Source organism: Diabrotica undecimpunctata, chromosome 2 (genome assembly GCF_040954645.1).
Source record: "Diabrotica undecimpunctata isolate CICGRU chromosome 2, icDiaUnde3, whole genome shotgun sequence".
NCBI lineage: Eukaryota > Metazoa > Arthropoda > Insecta > Coleoptera > Chrysomelidae > Diabrotica > Diabrotica undecimpunctata.
Genome location: NC_092804.1, coordinates 172,336,681 through 172,358,284, shown reverse-complemented (window position 1 = coordinate 172,358,284; position 21,604 = coordinate 172,336,681). Strand labels below are relative to the sequence as shown.

General features: G+C 32.6%; 1 protein-coding gene across 1 annotated transcript in view; it reads right to left on the bottom strand.

Annotated features, from left to right (window-relative positions):
- Positions 1–285: 285 nt before the first annotated feature.
- Positions 286–21,604, bottom strand: part of LOC140433991 (uncharacterized) — a 50,026-nt gene continuing 28,707 nt past the window's right edge. Inside the window, exon 2 of the mRNA XM_072521960.1 lies at positions 286–1,393. Within this exon, the coding sequence (XP_072378061.1) occupies positions 286–1,393 (1,108 nt within the window). The remainder of the gene's footprint in view (positions 1,394–21,604) is intronic.

Genomic DNA, 21,604 nt, shown 5'->3' with positions numbered 1-21,604 from the left:
AGCTTTAGCAAAATCGAGGTAAATAATGTCTACTAGGGCTTTTCTGTCTAATGCTCTTGACCATTCATTGACACACCAGAGAAGATTTGTCATTATAGAACGTCCTTTGACAAAACCATGCTGCTGTTCTGGTATAACCAGTTCATTTTGCAGAATATCAGAAATTGTATCGGCAATAATAGGTTTCATTATCTTGGATATTATAGGTGTTAAGTTGATAGGACGATAGTTATTAGGATTTAATTTGTTCCCTTTTTTAAAAATCGGTGTTGCAGATGCGGTTTTTCATAAAGGAGGCAAAATATGTGTGGTGAATGATAAGGACATAATCACATATCGTGGGTAAGCTAAAGCATCAGAAAATTTCTTTAAAAATAAAGAAGATATTAAGTCGAGACCAAGAGACGAATTATTTTTTAGGCTTTGAAGATGATGTTTAACTTTTTCAGGAGTAATGATTATATTTTTAAGGGAAGAAGAAACTCGTGATGAAGTAATTAGGCAACTGATGATTAGTGGGTCGACAGAGAAAGTACTGGCGAGGACTTCGGCATTCTCATAGTTACTTTGGGATATATCCCCATTATCATTTTCCAGTAAAGGTATAGCAACTTTTGTTGTCAACGAAGATATAATACACTTGTACGTACAATTTTTACAGTTATTACTAATGGCTATACTGTTTTCGTAGGCAACACGAGCTTCATGTACAGATTTCTTTAAATCTTTGGCAAAGTCTCGATGAATTAGTAAATCCTCTATGCGATTTGTACGTCTATATTTGTTCCACAACTTGCTTTTATACTTGATCAGATATATTAATTCCCCATTAATCCAAGGTTTTATGTTATTTTTGTATATGGTTTTTTTGAAGGTATTATGGTTTTTGCAGAAATTTACAACGTGTAAGAACTTATCCCAGAATACAACTGGATTCCTTATGTCGCCGAAAACATCATTCCAATCAATATCAGCCAGTTGGCGATTTGCATTTTCAAAATCAAATATTTCATATACCGTTTTATTAACATTAGAATTAGGAGTACAGTACTGTAAGTTAAACTGAATATGAAACGTTATGACTGTATGATCTGAGTTACCTACTGGAGAGCTTATTATGGGATGTGTTAATAAATGGGGATCATTAGAGAATACCAAGTCCAAAATAGATGGTAAATTATTGATTCTGAAACGAGTCGGCTCTGTTATAAATTGATGTAAATTAGAATTTAGTACAAAATCTGTAAATACAGTTTTGGAAGTTGTTAAGCCACTAGATGGATCAGTTATACGCCACGAAATGTCTCTAAAATTAAAGTCTCCAATAACAATCAGATTCTCTAGCCTAGACAGTTCATCAAATGATGCGATAAGGGACTCATCATCTGCTAATCTAGAATTACCAGACCGATAAACACATACTAGGTGAAAAACAAAAGAGTTTTTATCAACCATAGAACCTATGTGTTTTTTCAGATGTAAAAGAATTTGTCAAAAAGAATAAATAACTCTTTCTGTAGAAAGAGGTAAGATTCGTCTTTTAGTCGTTGTGTCATACATTTACTGAAAACTAATACTCAAAGTACCATAAGTGATTGTTATGTAAATTTTGTATGTTTATAGCGTCGTCCAAAAGTAGCCTTGTCAGTAAATACAACCATTTAAGAAATTAGGAATTTAAGCGATTTGATGAAGAATCTGTTGGCAAAAAAATGGGAGCAGAAAAAGTCTCTCAGAGTAGAGCTTGCACATGCTGAATATGAAACGGATACAATTGGTTAGCAATTTTTCTAGTACTCTTTTTAGGTGACTCCGCCATTAATTTGAGAGAACTGCTTCATCTAGTTGCACAGTTCGTATTGCTCGATTGCGTAATTGCGACAGTAATAACTTATATCCATTAGTTCCCTTAATTTTCCTAGCTAGCGGGTTTATTGAGTTTAATTTGTCTGTCTGCGGTTTAAGTTTCAGTCATTTAGTATATTGTTGTTTTCCCCAATCCCCTCCGTCTATCCGACACTGTAGCAAACTACAAGCTTTGCGTTAATTTGACATTTTATACTCTCATATGCCAATATAAAAAAAGTGTCTATGTTCTCTTGATAGCAAATGTTTGATAAAATGGACACAATCATTAAACATTTATTACTTAAGCTGCATAAACTAAAGTAAAAAAACGTTAAGTAACTAAATTAGATATCCATAATCTTCTAAATTACCATTTTTTTCAATGGCTCTATATTTGTCTATATTTTAAATGAAATATACCACATGGCATTATCATTCTAACATTTGGAAAGTACTTTGTTGTTAGTGAAATGAAGCTATTGTAGCATGTTCACATCTCCTCAAATTAAAAACGTTTCCATACGCCAATGTAGGGTCTTTCGATCTCTCTTTCTCAACTTTTCGCCTTCCCATTGTCGATGATCAATTTTCAAAATGGCGCAACTACAATTCCGAGATTACGTAAAACCCAATTTGTCACCGCTTTATGTACTAGATTGAAGTTTACCATGAATGGTTGGAAGGATTTTATCGAACACATGAGTTTATATAGAGCGTGTTACAATAAAAAGATAGCGGTGACGTTAAAATTTTCCTCACTCAAAAAATATTCTTTTTATTACTGTAATACGTATATATATATATATATATATATATATATATATATATATATATATATCGTAAACATAGATCTTAAGATCTTAAACAATCTATATCACCGTCAGACATTCTAGTAAGTTTCGATATCGTTTCACTCTTTACAAACATTCCTGTAGACGAAACATTATGGAAACTAAATACATTATCCAGCAAGACCACTTATCCCTCATTAAATTTTATATGTCCAACACTTTTTTCATCGTTTAAAATCAATTCAACAGACAAATAAATAGTGCTCCAATGGGCTTCTTACTATCTCCAGTTATTGCCAATAACTTTATGGAAGACTTCGAGACCCGAGCACTATCCACATCGATGCTCAAACCCACATATTGGCTACAATATGTTGATGATACATTCGTTATTTGACCTCATGGCTGGGACGCTTTGGTTTCTTTTGAAACCCATCTTAATGGTATATATCCTAGTATCCAGTTCATGAAAAATCAATTCTACAGACAAAAGGAAGTGGAAACTGATTCATCCCTACCGTGTCTCGACGTTATTATAAAATAAAACCAATTCCAAGGTTTTCATCACTCTGTTTATCCAAAACTCACCCATATAAATAGTTACTTGCATGCCTCCATAGTCCTCCAAAGTCTCTCAGTGGAAACTAAACGTTTCCTCAAATCCCATCCTGAGTTAGTAGTGACTAAATCTGACAAAGGTAATGTTACCGTAGTAATGTTGAAAGATGATTACTTTAAACTTTCTCGAGAGATTCTTGATCAGGGTTCATCCTATGTAACCCCCCTATTGATCCAACTAGTAATATTCAAAATAAATCTAATGCCTTAATAAAACGTCTTGGCAAAAGAAACAAATTGATTAAAACACTAAAAAGAAACTCTCATCCTATAAAAGTGTTGTTGCTAAATTCTACCGCCTCTCTAAAACCCATAAACCTACCTTAACTATGAGACCTATAGTTTCCTCCATAGGCTCACGCTCACCAACTGAACATATTGCGGGCTTTCTCACTAATATTTTAACTGAAGCTTACGATTCGAATAATGATTACTACATCAGAGATTCTTTCTAAGTTGTCGAGTTGTTTAACAGAACTGTCTTACCACATAATTATGTTCTCGTCAGTCTGGATGTGGTCTCCCTCTTCAGTAATGTTTACTTAAAGGGCGTTCTACAGTCTATTAATAGACACTGGAATAAAATTTCTACAGTATGTAGCATTGATTATGGTAAATTTATTGAGATGATAGAATTCTTGTTTAATTCCACTTGTTTTTCTTTTAAGAACAAATATTATAAATAAATTTTTGACACTCCTATAGGAGTCAGTATCTCCCCAATGCTGGCTACATATGGAATGGACAATCTGTTGGATATTGTTCTCCAGGTTGTTCCTTTTAACGTTCCCTTTATTAAAAAGAAAGTATATTGATGACATTATTATGTTCTGTCCACTAGGTTTAGAGACTGAGCTCTTAGACATTTTCAATAGCTATGACCCCAACATTCAATTCAACTCTTTGAAAAAGAGGATTAAAACCAATATGTTAACATGGAAATATATATATTGTTGTGATCTGCTTTATGATGTTTTATTATTAATTAACACTAATTTAATTAATCCAATTATTTAATTAATTAATTCACTAATTTATGCAGAGTCATACAAATCAATTACTATTAAAAATTCTCAGGGTGCCTTCTTAATTTTACTTTAATCAGTTTACTTTATATATCTCTTCTAGTGGGTTCAGTATCTCCTAGTTGCTCATAATCGGGATAGAACAGGAAACGGAACTAACATTAAAACAACATAAATAAGCACACAAATTATTATTTATTTTCAATAAGCAATACGATGAATATTAATAAATAACTTTTGTGGGCAATTATCTTTCCCAACAAACTCCTATACTCTAAATTTAATTTTAATTACAAACTATCTATTGATCTGTTTTATAATAATATCTACTAAAAAAAATGACCATATAAAAATATAATTTATTCACAAAAAAAATAACTCTTTGAAACTTGGAATCTTAGTTCGTATGCTTATATTTGATTTTATCTTTAGAATATCTTAAAATTTTCTTTCATTCAAATTATTTGACTGACCTTTATTTTTTTACACCAATGATGTCTCCTCTCGATCAAACCACAGTTCCTTCCTTGATTGATTATGTCCGGCTACCATCAAAACTTTCCCGTTCTCAGCATCGATCCAAACCGCATACCAGCAAACTACTCCTCCGAAAACACAAGCCCAAGCCTCTTTTGACCGGTACTCTTTATTCACAAATTCTCCTTTCTTTCTCAATTATATCTCGTGGACTATGCAGACTCAAAAGAGGTATTAATCTTCTCGATTTTGATCTGCTCTCAGCTTCCACCTTTTTCACTAACAAACGAAAACACTGGTACTCAGATTGACTACACGAAAACACGTCTTCTCTTATGGTCTGCCGGTAACATAATAATTCTTTCAATCTCTCCCAGACAACCTTCTCAACTCTCTCATTCCCACCATTCCTTTTTAACCAATCATAAGCATTCATCTTTCCCACTTATTTTCGATTTAGAAAATTTCCAACATGATATTTAAAACAAATAAACTACTTTCACTCAAATTACTTTTCAGAAACCATTAACAATTTTGCCTTTTTCAACAGAAATAAGTTTCCGAATTCTTGTTATCTCATATCTAAATCTAATTCTTATTTACTTTCGAAAAATGCCCACCGCAAAATACAATTACAAGTTTATTCCTAAATCTATAATTATACGGGTTCCATTGTCCTTTCACTATTCACTCAGTCTTTCACGGAAAAACTCGTCAGGGTCCCGTCACGGAACAATGTTTTCTCTTATTCTAACTATTACAAATAAGTACAGGGTTGTATTTTAACTTATATGCCCGCGGTATATTAAAATAATAAAAAAACTCTTTATTCTATTTCTGATCGATAAACTGATCCATAACAATATATATATATATATATATATATATATATATATATATATATATATATATATATATATATATATATATATATATATATATATATAATATTGACACTAGAAACACATGACACACATTGACACTATGAAACTTGGGATTCCATCAGGCCCTGTGATATATTGTGTATTTATTTTTTAAGAGCGACCTTACTTTTTTTTAGCTGCATTATCAAAGTGTGGTGTACGGCACACTTTGAATTTGATATAGGATTGATTTGTAAAACTTGTCTTAGAGAAAAGCCTTCATTTAATTTTCTTTAATTTGTATTCAAAAATAAATTAAATCACTAATGTCGTTTTCCTGAAGAGCTCTTTCCTTTACCCACAAAATATTTGCTCACAGTCTAACCAAACTCTAAATTCACATATATACACATTTTAATGGCATACATACATTTTTACTCCAACCGTATTAACAGCAGATCACCAGCGCGATTCCGAGATAAACCCCACGTTCTCCATCATAATAAAAATGAGGATATATGTGAGTGAAAGCTTCATATTTTTATTAATTCTCGTTCCATTTTTAACAGAGTTACGCGAGTTAGGGCAGTAACGGTAATGGCACCCAAACAAACGCTCTGCCTGAATAAATGGCTGTAATAATAATTTACCTCTTTGATAGTGTAAAATTGTTACAATTTTGGTTTTGATGAGAAAAAATGAAAAATTGTTGTGATCCCTGATTCAATTATGCGTTAATTATTGAAGCAGATTACAGAAACGTCGAAAAGAGCATGTTATATACTTTATTGGAGCCTTTTGGAATTTGAAATTTGCTGAAATTTTGTATTTTGTAGACCGATATAATCGTATTCCTTTCTTCAAATTAAATTTCCATGATCCAATACAATGTGATTTTTATCTGCAAATGTTTTATAGGGAGCGAAAGTACTTGGGCAAGATTTAACACTAAAAAAGTCGGGCTTAGCATACCTACCTAGAAAGCCCGAAGGGATCATTTTGGCCCCAAGTTCCTAAATCAATAAAAACCAAGTTTAGAATTAACTATTTATTTGAGAATAAACAAAAAATAAAAATAAACAGTTTTAAGAAATTATATAAACTCTTGACGATAGAATTTGATTTAATTCATTAGTTTCATTTTAAACATTTGGAACACCATACAGTTTGCAGTTTTTGGCATTTGCCACACATTGTCTTGTTACAGCCATGGCACTCATTGGAAATATGATTTCATTTACAAAACATTTTTAACTGACTTTTTTTCTTTTTTGGCTAGTAACAGTGCTGGTGGTTGGTAAATCCGGTGGTGCTGGGTAAAGTACCAGATTTCGGGAGGCAAGGTATGGAGCCCGTAATTCTTCACACAGCTGAAGAATAAACTTATGACGACTGATTTTACTTCCAGTAACTTCTTTATAAATAATCCATGCATTTATTGCTCCTAAGTCAAGAATGTTATAAAACACGTGCATTGGCCATCGTCTTGAAGCAACTTTTGTAGTATAAAGACGCGCCATTTGGTCCACTACATCAACCCCGTATTTTGTTTTATTATAAAAACTTACTGTTTGAGGAAGTTTTTTTCCATCGACAGCAACATCCACTGATTGATGTAATGAGCTCAACAAAAGCACATTTTTGTGACTCTTTCCTTGGTATGCAGTAAGTGTTATCTTTTCGTCGCTCTGGAATATATGGGTAACATATAATTCTCCATTTTTACTCTTTACGCTTAGAGGAACTTCCTTTTTGTTGCGATTCAAAGTACCCACAAGACTTGTTGATTTTTTTTGCAATGCCTTGGCCAATTTTAACGATGTAAAGTAGTTATCTGTCGTAATATTTTTGCCCTTTCCCAGTTGATTTTCCATTAACCGCAAAACAACATGTTCACCAACACTTATATCTTTCTTGCGTAGATGATCAGTGCCAGTATAAGGGTAACCATTTACAATATATTTTGATTCCACGCATATCAAAAGCCAAAATTTTATGCCAAACTTATCCGGCTTATTTGATATGTACTGTGTGAACCCTGTGGGCACCTGGCTTTAGAAGGCAGTAGTTGTTCGTCCACAGTAAGGTTTATTCCCGGTTTGTAACATGCACCACTATTTTCTATAAATCCATTCCAAACCGCAGAGGCTAGAGCAAATTTGTCGGTTTTCAATCATTCAGATCTCGTTTGCTTTATGTCAAATCTGAGATATTTTATAATATCCTTAAATCTGTCTAGTGGCATAGTTTGCCTAAAAAACTGAGGACCCCATACTGTTGACCACAAGCTGTTGGTTGGGAAATTTTTGGCGCCGTAGACTCCTCTTGCGTACATAATAGGTAGCCTCCAGTTCTTCCAAAGTTATAGTCCATGTGTCATTTTTCAAACATCGATGTGCTTCTGCAATCGGATTAGGACCTGATTCCTCTCGATAAATGTTGTGCTGAGCGCGGCGTCCTGTAATGAGCAAACATTCAATGAATATGAAGATACTAAAAATCATAATCTTACCAGGTACTGATCCAGAATCAATAACTTTCCACGTTGTTCCGTCTTTCGATTGTTCGGTGTCTCCGATTGAAATAGTTTTTCCTTGTTGACCTCTTTTTCTCTTGTGACTTGGCTTAGATGCACTTGAATTCACGATAAAATTAGCTGACTCGTGCTGTTGAGTTGTAGAAGCAGTGTTTACATCAATTGGTGAGTCTTGTACAGTAAAACTTTCTAACTGCTCTGAAGCATCAGAGTCACTTGAATCATTATTTTGTGATGGTACGTATTGTTCATCGTCTGACTCATTATTTTCTGCAAATTCAGATTCACCTCCCGAAACATCTTCTTGTATTTTTCGTATTTCTTCAAGAAGTTCAAGCTCTCATAGTCCACTACGAGACATCTTTACAGTCGTCTTGAATTTTCACAATTGAACGAATGTTTCAATATTCTAGAAACGAGAGTCAGCAGAACCTAATAAACCGCTCAATAAACAAAATACTTTCAAGGAACAAACAGTATGTAACAAAATACCTTCTAGGAATAAACGTACATAAACATAATTTTATCTATCCGACAGAAAATTAAAAGAATTCGTCAAATTTCCGAGAAAACGATAATAATTAATACAAGGCCAGTTTGGCCTCTTCAGACTTCTATGGTAGGTTTGTTAGAAAATCCATTTAATAAATTTAGTAAACAATATTTTTTTGCGTTAAATAAGACTTTGTATCAAAATATTAAAAGTCATAAAATATGAAATTATTATTGTGTCAAATAAAAGAACTACAATAACTTCAAATCGCAACAGGGGCCAAATTGGCCCCTCCGACTTTCTAGTGTTAATTAATAAAACTGTGCTCGATGTCTGCCTTTATTTTATAAAAGTTCATTTATTCGAGCATTCAACCTTATATCAAAATGTTTTATAGACCACAAACCGTTCATCCGAATAAAACATGACAAATTGATATCGGTAATGGAAAAAGTTAATATACTCGTAGATCAGTGTTTTCCAAACCTTTTTGCCCCGTTAACCACTTAACGACATTTTTGGTTTCGATAGACTCCCTAATATTGAATTTTTTGGAATTTATTCTATGCTCTCATCAAGTCTATGAAAAAAAAGTCTTATTAATTACCTTCAAATTCATTTTTGTTAGCTGATACATTGTTTCCCAATTTGATATTTTATTTTTTGTGTGGGCTATAATTAAAAAATAGAAACATACAAGTTTTACTCATATTTTATTGAAAATATACAGAAAGATAAATAATTACACAACTATTGTTTGCTCTTTTCTAATGAGAGAGATGAACCTGATGCATTGATACCAACTGTTTTATTCGTAAGCAAGAAAATAACCAGTAGCTAACCAGTTGATGTATCCAAAAAATACATAACTGGCTAAATAATTAAATCAATTTAAAAATCTTGGTGAAAGGTCACTGGAAGTGTGTTTCTTTAGCCTTCTGTTCGGTTGTGGCTTCAAGGGGTTCTGCCCTAGATTGCTAGGAAGGTCTTCTAGTCGTAATGATTTTTGTAAGTAATCTGCAATCCCTTCTTGGACAGTTTTCATTCTACTGAAAGCATTAGGTACATACCAAGATGCTTTTATAATCATGCGCTAAATTTTGATTGGAATCTCTCCAAGGTATCTATTTTGAGCGTCCAAGCTGAGCCTTAGAGTTGGATTTCATAACTGCACACCAACTTTATGCCTGAATTATAAACTAAGATTTTGTTTTTGGTCCATTGTGATCTTTTACCTATAAACATAAATTTTACCTATCAGATCTTCAGGTTGGCCTGAAGTAGATGGGAAATAGTACCTAAATTTTGATTTGAAGCTGGAATTGCTGTAACTTGTCTACTTTTGTTAAGCAAACGAGTATGCCAGACCCTCAAAAGCTTAAGAAATGTTAAAAAAGGGCGCTGAATAGTATTTTCTATTTTCTAGAGATTCATTATTTGCCGTGTTCTGGCATACTACTATCCAAATTCAAACTAGGTTGGGTATTGTTTGAAATTCTGGGAGATTTAGTTGTAATTTACCCAGCAGCAATTTTTAAAAATCTCTTAATATCAATGGCAGCAGACTTTTAAGTCTATCTTCTTCTTCTTAGCCTTCTGTCGTCCATGTTTGGACATAGGCCTCTCCCAACTCCTTCCATCGGTCTCTATCCTGAGCAACATATTTCCAATTTGTTCCGGCTATTCTTTTAATGTCATCAACCCATCTCAGCTGTGGTCTTCCTCTTGGTCGTTTACTTTCGTAAGGTCTCCAATGTTGTATTGTATTATTCCAATTGGTCTTTTTGTCTAGCAGTGTGGCCCGCGAAGCTCCATTTAAGTTTGGCAATTTTTGTTGCTATGTCTTCGACTTTTGTTTTGGATCTTACCCAGTTGTTCCTCTTTTTATCTGACAGTCGTATACCTAACATTGCTCTTTCCATTGTTCTTTCTGTTGTGGCTAGTTTATTCATGTTTGCCTTGGTTAGGGTCCAGGTTTGACGTCCATATGTCATAATAGGAAGGATGCACTGGTTGAACACTTTTCTCCTCAAGCATTGGGGTATTTTGCGGTTCTTAAGTACCCAACTAAGTTTTCCAAATCCTGCTCATGCTAGTCTTGCTCTTCTAGTAATTTCCGCACTTTGGTTCTCTTTGTCAAGTCTCAGGATTTGGCCTAGGTAGATATATTCTTGGATTTGTTCTATCTCACTGCCATTTATAGTTATACGTCTGGGGTCATCTGTGTTTGTCATTATTTTTGTTTTTTTCATATTCATTTTTAGGCCGACGTATTGGGAGCTGGCTGCTAGTTCCCCCATCATAATTTGCAGTTCCTCGAATGTGCTCGCTATAATCACTATGTCGTCAGCGAATTTAAGGTAGTTTAACTTGTTGTCATTAACGTTAATGAAATAGATTGACCAATTTGTAGTTTTGAAGACGTCTTCTAGGGCTAGGTTGAAAAGCTTTGGCGATATTACGTCTCCTTGTCTCACTCCTCTCTTTATGGGGATGGTATTTGTATTTTCGTTTAGTTGTACTATCATAGTTGCATTTTCATATATATTATGTATTAGTTGCCTATCTCTCGAATCTATTTTACAATTATTAATAGCTTGTTCTATGCCCCACATCTCGATACTATCAAACGCCTTTTCATAGTCGACGAAGGCAAGAAATACGGGTAGTTGGTGTTCATTTGCCTTCTCTATCAATGTTCTCTTTGTCAGCAGATGGTCTGATGTACTATATACATCAGTCTATAAGACATACTATTGTCCATCGGTTTGCTCGATGTAAGAAATACGATAATTTGTACAATTTTTCACAATGAGAGTTATTCTAATTGGATTAAATCACTGTATTCAGTACTGTAAACCTTATTTTAGAGAGTTTGTAGAGTATCCTTACACATATTTTTTATTTAGTTCAATGGATTCTATTGGTTTGATGGACATATTAGGTATTTACACGTACTCGACCTTGTATAATCAGCTTCTTCTTCTTGCAGTACCGTCTCCTATCGGAGGTTGGCTACCATCACAGCAATCTTTACTTTGTTGGCTGCAGCTCTGAACAACTGTATTGAACTGCACCCATACCACTCCCTTAAATTTCGCAACCAGTAAATCCTCCTACGTCCCACATTTCTCTTTCCCGAGATTTTTTCTTGGATTATGAGTCTAAGTCGAGAGTACTTTTCTCCTCTCATTATGTGGCCCAGATATTCCGCTTTATATAATAAGCATGAAATATTAAATTAAACAACTAGAATTATTAAAGAAAACTAAGTTTCTGTAGCTGGCTGTATACCATGGTTGCTTTGGTTGCTATCAACAAGTCCTCGTAGACACTTTGTCTCAGGACCAGCAAACTCCAGTAGAGTCTTACATTGCCATGTTATCAATTCTAATTGTAACTTTAACGTCATAGCATATAAGATCCAATAATGTAACTTAAATTTAAATTAATAATATTTAACGGGTTTTTACCCAAATATTTATTGGCTCAAAACATGTACACTTAGACACACTGATAATGGAATATAGATTCCAAAAACGTTTTGTGATGTAGCCCGATTGGGTGTTTCAATTATATATATATATATATATATATATATATATATATATATATATATATATATATATATATATATATATACACCCTTTCGGTAGGGATCTATGGAGGAGTATCACCGAGCCGCAAGCCCTTATCTCTTGCCGTACTACTCCACCATAGGCCGATTAGACACCAGCATATTCTAGTCTAAGCCGCAGATTCATTTTAGAATTTTAAACTGCTGCGTTAGCCTTTTTTATTTTTCTGTACACCGAGCCTGGGCTTGAACCCCCATCCACTGAACCATTCGACATTGAAGCGAATGAGAATTTTCCGCCTAGCCAATAAAAGATCCAGAGGAAGATCTCCAGTACGATGGTCGGACCAAATGAAGACAGAATAATATACAGAAAGATAGACAGATAATTGGACAGAAATAGTCAAACAAATTACATGACGCCACTACATCCTTACGAAGGAGAAAAGATAGAGGAGGAGGACTTTAACTATATTTTGACTACTTTTATCGCTCTATATACTGATTTAACAGTGCTATGTTTGAATAATTGTAAATAGTAAAAAATATATTTTTTAAAAAGTTTTGAAAGGAGGACTATAGTATGTGTGTATATTAAACCTTTTTATATAGTACGACTGTGCCACATTTCTAGCCCCCTTCAGGACTTAAACTATGTTATAATGTAAAAACTCGAAATCAATTAAAATAGTTCAGGTACCTACCCCAAACTAAGCGGACACGCGATGGCCCGTCATCGAAGCAAGGACAAGCAGATAACCGTAATAAAATGTTGGCATGTAGATGCTGCCCTGATATGAGCGGACTGCATCTGATAATATAAATGAGTGTTAAATGTGGCCACGTGAGCACGTGGCTTAAAATTTGGGATCGGAAATGGACGTGGTTTTAATATTTGTGAGTATCCGGAATTGTCGTGTGCTGCAGTCAGTAGCGTAGGCATAATGTTGTCCAAATACATAAGTACATAATTTTATATTGAAATTATAGTTAAAAGTCATGGAATTATGATAAATGTTTGAATACTTATTACGAATGTTATAAAGAAGATGGTTAACAAGAATTTTTTGTTAGATTCCACCTGACTCAAAGAAGCTAGGTAGTACCAAACCATATTGAAATATTGAAATTGTTATATGAATACCTATTATGTATGCCGTAAAGCAGATGGTCAACAAAAAATTTTACATTGGATTCCATCTGAACAAAAGTACTAGGCTAGGTAGTACCTAACTATCTTAAAACATTAAAACTGATATAATTGCCTATTACGAATGCCGTAAAGCAGATGATAAATCAGAATATTCCATTGGGTTTCACCTGACTTAAAGAAGCTAAGAAATACCAAACTATATTGAACTATTGAAATTGTTATATGAATACTAATTACGAATGTCGTAACGCAGATGATAAACAAGAATTTTTCATTGGATTCCACGTGACTAAAAGAAGCTATGTAGTACAAAACTACCTTGAAACATGGACATTGTTATAAGAATACTTATTACGAATGCCGTAAAGCAGATGGTAAACAAAAAACTTTTCATTGGATTCCACCTAATCAAAAGGCTAGGTAGTACCCAACTATATTGAAGCATTAAAAATGTTATATGACTGCTTATTTAAATCAGATGGTAAACCAGCATATTCCGTTGAGTTTTACCTGACTTAAAGAAGCTAGGTAGTACCAAACTATATTGAAATTAATATATGAATACTTATTACAAATGTCGTAAAGTAGATGGCAAAGAAAAATTTTTCACTGGATTCCTCATGTGAAAACTCAGTAAAACATTTAATCATTACAATTTTTCTTTTCACAAAAGAAAAATTGTAATGATGAAATGTTTTACTGAGAAAGAAGTAAAGTGAAAGAAGTTTTGCATTGGATACAGTCCATTTTTTACAGACTTATGGAAGAGGGCGGAGGAAGGATAAAAGAGATTTATATTAATTTTATTATTTTTTAACCAATGAACTTAAGATTTACAGTCCATTGTGTAGGTATTGACCTATTTCAGTAAGAGTTTCCGTTCCATCCTATTTTTTGCCATGGTTTTCCAGTTTCTTATTCTAAATTTTCTAAAGTTTTTCTCCACTTGGTCATTAAATCATGCTCTAAGCGAGCTGCCTTCGCAGGATGTCTCCATTTTAACGGATCTCCTAACATCAGGTTCATCATAAAGGCAGTAGAGCCCAAAATTAGAGCGCCTATACCTTACTCGATCCTTCTACCTACTTTGTATATGTATCAGAATTTTACTTTCAAAGCTGGCGTTTTTTATCGCTTTTTATCATCGCCAATGTTCGTGATACGTAGAAGAGAACAGGTTTGATAAGAGTTCTATTTAGTAATATTTTAGTTCTTTTTGTAGTTATATTGTCTACCATTTTTAATGGGAAATAAGCACAATTTTAACTAAAAATTGGTTTATTTAGATGTTTCGATTCGCACTTCGTAAATTTTAAAGCGTAGCTTGTGTACTGCCGGTGTATTATCTTTTCTTTATAATAAAATGCTTAAGCGAGTGTCACAAACGTAGAGAAACGAAACACAAAATAGTGGTTTGTGATTTGCAGTCACAGTAAGTAGTTGGAAGAGTTCATTTACGCGAGAAGGACAGTCCGTTGTACAACATGTAAACTTTGTCAATTTTATTTTTCAGTTCGATTTAGATTTCAAACGTATTCTATAATAACATTGTAAAAAAGAACGATTCCAAGTGAAAATCGAAGGCGAAGTGGAATCGCTTTGATATTATATTGAGCCAGAAGGTGCACCCACTTTAACTTTTTATCGGTACATCATCATTTGCTTTTTCTAAGTCTACCGGTGCTAGATGTACTTATAGGATTCTTTGTGGTCATTTGTATTATAAGGAGTTTCTTCTTCATTCGGACAACGAAAAAGTTCTTTTACCATCTTAAAGACAAGTTAAATAAGCTCAGATAGAATGTTTCTGGATTTTCTAAGCTCTATGATTCTTACCACTTTCACCATAGCGTCATATATAGCTCATTATGTTCTACTTGCATTTCTTCTTCCATTTTCGTGTTGAAAATCTGGTCGTCGTTGTTGGACGATATATTTAGTATCAGCTGTTTATGTTCGATTGCTTTGCCTGTATGTCTTTGAATGTGTTACTGTTATATTAAAAAGAATTTAAATATTAAAATGATAATAAAAATCATATAATTATTGCCTTATTTAAATATTTATTTTCTTCCAAGTTTTCCAAGTAGGATCTTTTAAAATGAAAGTCTCTTAATTGTATTATAATGACATCATAATTATCTATTGTTTGGTTAATATTATATTTAAATCAAATCATTATTTTTCTTTTCCTTCTATGCTGATCTTTTTATCAAGAATAGTTTTTTTTTGTAAAATGTAAGATAAACTTTTTCTTCATTCGCATAAAATTTTTTGGGACACACTGTATATCATACCTTACCAAAAATCATTTCCTTATCCCTTTGGTCATTAGTGTCAATTATTTGAAACTAATTTTTTTAGATATACTAAAAATACCCAATATTACTGTGATCATCTACATATTGACAACATTGTAAAATTTTTAATATCCAGCGAGTGTTTATCAAGCGGTACAATTTTAGTAATGTTCAGGTAAATTTCATCCTTTTCTGGCCGAATACTTTCTCTTTTACTGCTTTCATACTGCTATTATTAGCAGTATCTGATAATGTCTTGTATATATTAGCAGTATCTGATGTACTTTCATCAACTTCATCAACAATATTATCTACCATCTCCATACTCCTACGCTTCACTGTGTTATTTTATAGAACCAGCAAATTTACTTGCTTCTCCTGCTTTTTATTACATATCCTAGATGCTACTATTTTCATTACTGGGACTATTAATTTCTCGGCAATTGTGTGAGGATAACCGGTTTCAGCAATTAATTTTCATATTTCATAAAAAGCCACTACAATTGCACAAGGTGCTTCAATTCCAAGTGCCGCTTCAAGTTTGAAGGTTTCATGGACTCCGTTGAAAGTGCAGCATAACAAATATCACATAATGGTTTTTTATCAGTATCCTCCTTTATAAAACCGAACTCTAAGTAATCTTCAGAATATTGTCGTGTCCAGGATTCCTTCTTTTTTTTGACAGTTGTAGGCGACCCGACATTTTGCTTTCGTGACCAGGTACCGTATCGCGACCCACTATTTGTGAAACGCTGATCTATACTTTACAAGACGCTGGTCTTACTTGTCAAATAGAACGCAGTTTGTTGCTTATAATGGTTACAAATCGGAAAAGTACCTAGCTTCTTCAGGGGTTCCACAAGGTTCTAATCTAGGTCCATTATTGTTCTTGTTATTTATTAACGATCTGTGTGAATCAATTTCTGCACCATGTTTATGTTATGCCGATGATTTAAAGATTTATTCATTGATAAGTGACCTTAATGATTGTCATTTTTTGCAGAGTGAACTGAATCGTGTACATGAATGGTGTAATGCAAATCATTTGAATCTTAATGCCAATAAGTGCAAAGTAGTTAGTTATTCTGGGAAACAGTCTAATTTATACCATCCTTATATTATCAATAGCAATGAACTTGAACGTTTAAATAAAATTAAAGACCTTGGAGTTACATTTGATTATAAACTCACCTTTGTTGAATATGTAAATTTAAAGGTTAAAGAAGCACTTAAATCTTATGGATTCATAATTAGAAATAGTCGAAATCTCACTAATATTAAGGCAATTAAATTACTTTATTACACTTTTGTACGCTGTAAACTGGAATATGCCTCTGTCATTTGGTCCCCTTTTTATGATGTACATATTAAACTTATAGAGCAGGTGCAGCGTAAATTTTTAAAATTTTTTTCTTTCAAAATTAACGGCATATATCCCAAGAGGGGCATCAGCAATAGTGAGTTGTGTAGCGGTTTGGACGTAGTATCATTAGAATCTAGACAAATTAATGCCTCCCTAATATTCCTGTACAAGCTACTACATAATCTCATTGACTGCCCTGATATTCTTCGACAAATAAATTTTAACGTTCCATCTTATCCAGTAAGAAATTCGATTACGTTCAGAAATACACAAGCTAGAACTAATCTTATGTTAAATTCTCCTCTATTTCTCATATGCAACTATTATAATTCCTTAAGTGCTTACTGCGATATATTTCACTGCAGTTTAAAGCAGCCTACTAGGATGGCTGTGATCTACCTAGGTGATTGAGTAGTTTCTTTATGTTAAGGTAAAATACTCGAAAAATGTGTTATTTAGTTAGTACTTATGAATTATTATTATTATTTAACTTTAGTATTGTATTTTGTCCTATAAATGGATTCTGTTGGACAATAAACGCTATTATTATTATTATTATTATTATTATTTACAAATTAAAACTAAAAATGAAAAGTAATAGTAAAAATTAAGACTAAGGAGCTACTCATGTCTAAGAATGAATTACTTTATAAATTCAAGTACCACAAAAGGATAAAAAATGAACAAAACAAACCTTCAAAATTCTAACGTCCAATACATTCTTGGTGAATCATAAGGTTGTAACTTTTTACAAATTGTGTCGAATCTAATCTAAAAATAAAAAGGAAGTACTTAAAAAAAAATCTATTAGTAATGAACCAGTTCCGCCTTCTTTACAGCAACGAATTAAAATAATAGTATAGCACTCCTGGTGGGATGATACTATTAGTACCGCCTTTATTATTGATATCGGCTATTACTACCAAGTTAGCAATATATAACTGACATGAAAAAATATAATTATTAATTTTTAGGACCTGTAAGCAAATACACCGCTGTAAACGGATATGAGAATTCGTCAGAGCAGATATAATTTATTTTAAAATATATAGCGTTTAAATAAAATAAAAATAGATACATATACCTATTAGTTTCGTGAATGCAGTCTAAAAATACATTCCAAAATTGTGAAAAGTCGATTAAAAGATATTAGGAAAGCCACAATAGAAAAAGAACACACGGCAATTATTCATGTGTATCTTCTTTTTGTGTCACAAAATAATGTGGTTGTTTTTCTATTTTGGATTATACAGTGTGTAAATCTTTCAGCTGGACATAGGACATAGGTAATATACATTGAGGTAATTGTGGCAACTGCGCTCTCTTAAGACAACTGTTGCCGTCAGGGCCACCTGTTGGAAAGTCATACAATTCCAGAATCGTGGTTATTTTATTATTTTTTTTAGAATTGAATTATTTTATTAAAGAATAATTCTATCATTATGTCTTTGTTAGTGCCTTTGTCGTTATGTGAATTTCATAATTACCCGATCTTACCTTACTATTATAAGAATATAGGTACGTGACTTCCTACGTGACTTTTTATCTCCTGATAAAAATACTTTACGCTGTCATTTTGTACGCTTTGTAGGTTATAGTGTTCGTTATTCAACGTTATGTTAAGTTTTATGTGGTATTTCGTAGTTTCTATCAGGGAATGGTAGCTTTTACACTCAGCTCCTTTCTAGTAAAATTATTGATATTAATATCATTTTTAATGAATATCTGTTTGGAATTTCGGCAATTCTTGAGACGATTATCTATTATTTTGAAAAACTAATTTTTCTTTCATCATAAAACTGAAACATCTAATATTATGATAGCACCACGCCTATGTTTGTGTCGTCACTTAAATATTTGACATCTCCCTCAGTCTTCTTTGTCGACGGATAAATGCGGCCTTCTCTAATTCGGAATTAGAACATATGGGCAGCATGTAACGATCTTAAATTAATAGATATGTTATATTACACTAATTAATAGGTTTTTTATTTGACCACGCACACGGAGGGTGGTTGGTATTTCACAGTTGGAAGATTTTGGGGGTGAGTAACAATATTTGGTATAATTTATTCATCTTTACGTGAAAGATCTTGAAAGATGCACTGTACCTATTAAGAAATCGAACAATGGTTGTGAAATTACATAAATAAGTAATTTAAATATTTTAACAGATATATGTTGGCACATACAACAATTTTTCTACAATCACTTAATAAAGAAAGCTTTTTGTGTGACAAAAAAAAACGAAAATAGCCGTTCCAAAATGACCAAAAATTCATAATTATTTAGATTTTGAAAACGAAAATAATTTGTATTCGTATAATATGAGGAGGAGGTTAGTAGTTCTTTTCTATCAAGAGAAGTCAGTAGTTATTTAGCATAAAAAGGAGTTAGGCTTCATCATTTGTTCAACTTATTTGTATTAATTACAGTTTTTGTTAAATATTGCCTGCATTTATGTGAAAAAAGTATCGTGAGATTGTACATTTTGGTTTAACAATATTGTTCGATAAAAATGAAACGAGGAAAAACTACAAATCCTTAAGTAATAGCCGTCGAGAATTTAAACCACGATTAAAAATTTGTAAAGATATTACCAATGAAATTCTAGATTCAAGATACACTAACATAATTAAAAACATATATGAAAATGCCACCATGCAGATAAAGCTGGACGAAAGCACAAAAACTAATCCCATAAGACTACAACGGGGAGTAAGACAAGGAGACACCATCCCTCCCAAACTATTTACCATTGCTCTAGAAGACATTTTTAAGAAACTAGAATGGAACAACAAGGGTATTAACATCGACCGATCATATTTAAACCACTTGAGATTTGCAGATGACATAGTTTTAATAGGCGATAATATCCAAGTACTAAATGATATGTTACAACAATTAAATGCAGTTTTAGGAGCAGTAGGCTTAAAAATGAAGTACAGTAAAACAAAAATACTGACTCGAGACCAAACAAATATAACAATACAAAATTATACCATAGAAAATGTTGAACATTATATATATCTAGGTCATGTTATCAAACTAGGAAAACCAAATCAAGATGCTGAAATTAAAAGAAGAACACAACTGGCATGGGGCGCTTTCGCCAAACTAGCATATATCTTGAAAAACACCTCCATTCCTGTAAACTTAAAGAAAAAGGTGTATAACACATACATACTACCAGTTTGCATCTACGGCTTGGAGACAGTAGACCTTACCAAAAATTCTGCTAAAAAATTAGAAACAACGCAAATGGCAATGGAACGAAGATTAGGGATATTGTCTAAGAAATTACAAAAATGAAATGGCGCTGGGCAGGTCGCATAGCTCGATATAATGGCAACAGGTGGACACGGAGAACTCTAGAATGGAGACCAAGAACGACAACAAGAAGCATGGGAAGACCTCAAAAAAGATGGGTAGATGACATAAGAGCAGTAGCCGGCAAACAGTGGATTAGATTGGGGCAAGATAGACAAAGATGGAAGCAATTGGGAGAGACCTACATTCAGGAGTGGATGGAAAATGGTTGACAAAGAGAGGTGAATTGCAGAGGTTTGATCGGTCAATTATTGGCAAATGAATGACGTCAACGACTTCATTGATTTACTAGAATACGTTTCGCTTTTATTATTTTTTTAAAAGCATCCTTAGTTCTAAAACAATTTTAGGTTTTTATGATGTTATGAAAACTCTACTATAACTTAACATTAAAACTTAAAAAACTAAATGAAAAAAAAAAAAAAAATAAAACCAAAAAACACAAGAAAAACTGTAAAAGAGCACTATTGTTCATTTGCTTAATTTTTGGAGATGTTTTTATTTTGACCGATGGCTTCACTAATGTGGTTTGACCATTAAAATAGCTTTAACAAAACATCCAAATGAAGCCATCGGTCAAAATAAAAAAATCACCAAAAATTAAATAAATGAACAGGTTATCGTAGAGTTTTCATAACATCTTAAAAACCTACAAATTGTTTTGGAAGTGAGGATACTTTTAACATTGACCGATAAAACCTCTGCAATTCACCTATTGAATATATTTTAAATTTAATTAACGGTCGTACTCTTTACAATATATATATATATATATATATATATATATATATATATATATATATATATATATATATATATATATTGTTATGTTTCTTCTTTCCCAACCAAAGAAAAATAAATAAAAAAATCCATCGAAATAAAATTTTAAGATATCAATATAAACAAATTGTATATAGTAATTTAAGATAAGATTTAGTGTAGATAAGAATAGAAATTTTTTTAGAAACGACCTTTTTGATAATTGTTTTATTCGTTCATATAAAATAAAGAAACGTAAATTTTTGTAATATAATAATTTTTTATTCTTATCCTTCTTCTCTATCCCGATAAAAGACAACTAGAAAATCTTTGAATCCATCGAACACAGGTAATATAAGGAGTTTATTTTACTTTTGATAACAAATAAGTTATATTTTTTATTATCTCAATAAACTAAAAGAAAATAGAAGAGAGGCAAATCATACACAAATAGAGGAAAATGAGAATGAA